Consider the following 4498-nt stretch of genomic DNA (forward strand, 5'->3'; position numbering starts at 1 on the left):
GCTTCAAAGGGAGATGTTTCAACTTCAGAGAAAGGTTACGTCAGCTATCCTATAGTGGTGATCAAAGATGTCCCTGTTGAAAGGGATTCTCTGTGGAATCCCTGTCATTCTTGTACATGTTGTTAATGAGTTCTTCTCTGTGAAGGGGTGAAATCCCTTGCTGATGAGTTCTTCTCCGTGAAGGAGAAGTTCGAGATGCAACCCCTTGCGAATGAGTTCTTCTCTATGAGAAAAGTTTGAGGTGAAATCCCTTGTTAATGAGTTCTTCTCTGTGAGAGAATTTTGAGGTGAAATCCCTTGTTCCACCCTCTACAATGAGGCATGATGTCAATGGATTCTTTTCAAGGAGAAGTATTAGGTGAAAGTTGTTGTTCCACCCTTTACAATGAGGTATGGTGGAAATGCATTCTTCTCAAGGAGAAATCTGAGGTGAAAGCCCTTGTTCCACCCTCCTCTGTGAGTAGGTATGGTATAAGTCATATATGTGACTCCTCGACTTTAATTTTATGCTACTATGATGAATTGTGTTATGCTGAGATAACATGTTTTATGAGAATCTATGTGATGTGAATTTATCATTGACATCTTTTGGTTACAGCTATGTGTGCCTGCCCTACCAAGGATCTTTCTCTTGCTAAGGAGTGTTGAAGATTGTAGCCGTGATAAAGATTTTTATCTCTAATTTTTCTATACCTTGAAATTAAGATAATACTGATGTATTGTGTTTACAGCTGGAGAAGATATTTATGATAAAATTTCACATAGAATTATATGAAAAGGCATGTGTCATGCAAAGAGTCATGTGTTTGGAGATATGAAAAGACTTGTCTTTAAAATTGAAGAAACCTTCAGTTGTGATATGAAGTCTCTCTCAATTGTATATATACATGAGATTGTTTTGTGTATATATACAATTTTGTATCGAGTGAAAAGCATTGTGCTTGAACATTTATTTTCAATAGAAGTGATATTTTTCTGGCATGGCTGAGTTTTTCCCTTCCAGTGGAAGGGTTTTCCCAAGATAATCTATTGTATCTTTTGTGCATTTTTGTTCTACTTTTCTTATTGCCATTTATCTTTATTTTCTGAGCAAAATATTAACACTTTAGACCAAATCTGAAAAGGACCACTTTTGAGCAAGCAACAACTGGAGATTCCCAGATCCTAGATCCATTGATAGATGTTGGTAGAGTTTCAGCTTTTTGGACAGGTGAGATGCATATTTGAGAGATGATGCAACTAGATTTTGTTCTATCAGAGAACCTCTCTTACTGAATAGATTTGCTTATGAATGCATTCATATAGATATACTCTTAACTATATTGCATTTCTTAGCTGTGTTTTCTGGGTAGATTGTATTTTCTGAGTATATTGCATTTCTTATTGTTAGTTGGAATTGTGATTGTTGGGCAAAATATAAGAATATCTCCAACGGGGATATTACAAACTGTTCCAGCTAAAAGCATATGAGAAAAGCGTATGTTTACACAAAGAAGAAAATATAAATTAGAGATTGTGAATAAAAAAGGTAAACACAATGTGGTGGTGAAGAAAGTGTATAGTGCTGGAGAATAGAGTCAACACTGTCCAGTTTAAGCGTGGAAAGTACTTGATTACCATATGAAATAGGCTTCAATTTCTGATGGAGGTTCACAACTGAAATGCACATCTTCCGAATGACCACGTCACTCAAATCAAACCCTTGGTTTTTCCTAATGCTGATGCTCTGCCACTATCGCTTTATACAAGAATCAGCTATACTTACCCAATAGAGATAGAGAGAGCACATTATTAAGTTTTGACTTAAGAGTAAGGAATGATTAGACATTTGAGGTGTAGATGCACTCAAGAAACTTTACAAACATTAAGGATCAGTTAAGAGGGCAGAATGAACAAAGCCAGCTGTTTCTATTGTCTTGCATTGGTCTAATACAGCTTTGGCAACTGATCCCTCGCTGGAGGTCATTACCTCTCATAAGGGAAATACTTTCATCTAAAAATATGAATAATTAAAAATAGATACATAGACTACAGTCAGCATTATTAAAAACCTTGCGATTCTTAAAATATTGTAAAATTCATAATTAAAAAAGTCGTTGACTTTATTAAAATGAGTCTGTCAAATTGTCCATAACAACATAGGTGAACATCAATCAAAAACTCCAAACACTATTACAAACAGAAAAAGGCGGTATATACTTGTGATAAAAATATAAACTTAAACGCAAAGAAAGTTTTAAGTCACACGTGCAGGAAATGAAGTAAGAAAGACATTAAATTAACACCCACTATGGCTCAAACAGGTTAATGGAACTTGAGAAGCAGATCGAACTATGATAGCAGAGTGTTTAAAAATTACAAGGGCGCAATACAAAACACTTGAGGCTGTCTGCTATAGCGGCAAGATCTGCAGAACTACAAGTGGTCACAGTTCCTAGTTAATCCACCAAAACCAGTTTCAAGCACCTGCAGCATTGGCCTGTCTCTTAATCTCCTCATCAGCCTTTCTCAAAAACTCATCCCAGGCACTGCCAGGCCCCGTATCTATATAATCATAAGGAACCCCGCTAGAAGCCCTAAGGCTTGGCTGCACACAACCCTCACTTTCCACAACCCTAAAATCAAATTTATACCCTTCTTCTCTCAACCTCAAATTCAACTCTGTTTTATCATCCAACCTTAAATCGCCTTTTAGTGCCCTATTGGCTATCATAGCATTAACCCTCTCGTCAGCTTCCACATACTTATTTCCGAGATCTTCCCACATGAAAAGCAGAGTCAGGGTAAAACCCCCCCACGGATTAAAATCAACCAATTTAACTTTGCCATCTTTTCTCACATAGCAATCAAAGGTGTAATCTAGGGTTTCAAACTTTTCGCTAATATGTTCCCTAAAAAATTCAAAAATAGAATCCTCAAGCTGATCCAATTTCTCCAATAACGCCGGATAAAAGCCTGTAACTTCTCTCTGACAAATGCCCACTAAGACTCCTCCTTTCACAAACCCTCTAAACTCCATCTCAGGCCTCAAATCATACCATTTTCGCAATGCAAGGTAAAATTGTGAGGGCCTTTCTAGGGTTTTGTCTTCACAGCTGTCGAATGCGTGACATAAATCGTGTACCAAACTGTCTGATGCCTTTAAGAGAAGAACAATTTCGCTAAAAGAAGAGCATTTGAGAGTACCATTTGTGCTGATCCACGCGGTATCCTTGGGAGCGCTCCAGTTCAGCTTAGGAAAGACGAACCCTCCGAGGTTCTTAATGGATTCTTTTACGGCCTTCTCTAAATCTGGAAACGTCGCTACGTTTGGCTGAAGCGGGCTTCCTCCTTCCTCTTCTTCTTCTTCTTCTTGCCAAGGATGGTAATCCTCTGCCTGTAGATCTGGGCATGTGATTTTGACTCGTGCTGGTAATGCATCTTCATCCTCGTTGGATTTAGGAAGGAACAATCCTCCATCGTCTAGCAAAAACTCGACGAAGGATTCAGGCAAGGGAAGGAGAATCGTTCTAATAGAAACGCTGTGAAAACGGGGATACCACTGTTGAATTTGGCATGGCAGAATGTCTGACTGTTTCATTTTGGTTTCAAGTATTTACCAAAGGCTTTCTGATTCCCATAAGATAAGCACGGGTAGGATATATTTGCCTGCTTTCTCAAATTGTGATGCACGATCCAGAACCAAATTTTGGGGTGAAAAAGGAGAGAAAACTTCAGAGTTTTGATCGATTGTTGATGCTTCGCTAGTATTTATTTTTATTTTTAGTAATTAATAAAATAGTTCATGTTTTATCTGCTAAACTAATTGTCCGAGGAGAAAAAATTTATATGATACATATTAATATTTGTTTTATTATAATCAGACGAGGGTATAATTTATTAGTTCCTGCCATTCGGCAGGATACTATAGCATTCGAGTGGGTGTTTTTTTCAATTTAATGCTAACTAATAAAAATAGTTATTTAAAATATAAAAATCTTTTTGATAATACTTTTGCTTTCGATTGAGTTGTATTTTAGTTCCTGTCAGTACGTGTCAAATGGCTATGGGCCTGTTAACATTTTTTCTACAATGTATGATTTTTTAGGTTTTCTACTGACAAACACAGGCGACATCTAATAAAATCTTTCTCAGTACAACTCATTTAATTTGAGACTGGGTGGATTGCATAAATATGTGTTAGGTGAATGGATTGTGGTTTGGTGACTTTCACATTGCTATCATTCCTTTTTCTTCTGACATGAAACAAAACAAAATCTCATGAAATTTTGTTTTGTGGACTGGAAATGCATTGTGTTATTTCATTGTTGCAAGGTGTCGGTAATTATTGAAAAATTCACACAAGTGTCGGCATTTGGTCATAGAGCAATTAATGTTTGGGAGAATGTGTCTCAGTGGCATTTATAGAAAGGTATGTTGGGTTTCTTAGTTCACATGGTCGCTTTGTGTTGTGCTTAGAGAAAGTGGTAAGCTTTACCAGCTAAGTCTTACAATCTAT

General features: G+C 36.9%; 1 protein-coding gene across 1 annotated transcript; it reads right to left on the reverse strand.

Moving 5' to 3' along the window:
• Positions 1-2177: 2177 nt before the first annotated feature.
• On the reverse strand, positions 2178-3731 carry EDA35 (temperature sensing protein-like protein). The gene has a single exon (XM_089826738.1). The coding sequence runs from the start codon at positions 3578-3580 to the stop codon at positions 2459-2461; it is 1122 nt and encodes a 373-aa protein (XP_089682864.1). The 5' UTR covers positions 3581-3731; the 3' UTR covers positions 2178-2458.
• Between the last annotated feature and the right edge of the window lie 767 nt (positions 3732-4498).

This window comes from Cupressus sempervirens, chromosome 4 (assembly GCF_028749045.1).
Source record: "Cupressus sempervirens isolate cs-2001-9-10 chromosome 4, ASM2874904v1, whole genome shotgun sequence".
NCBI classification, from domain to species: Eukaryota; Viridiplantae; Streptophyta; class Pinopsida; order Cupressales; family Cupressaceae; genus Cupressus; species Cupressus sempervirens.

Coding starts and splice junctions, on each gene's coding strand:
- EDA35 (XM_089826738.1), bottom strand. CDS start 3,580: ATGAAACAGTCAGACATTCTGCCATGCCAAATTCAACAGTGGTATCCC.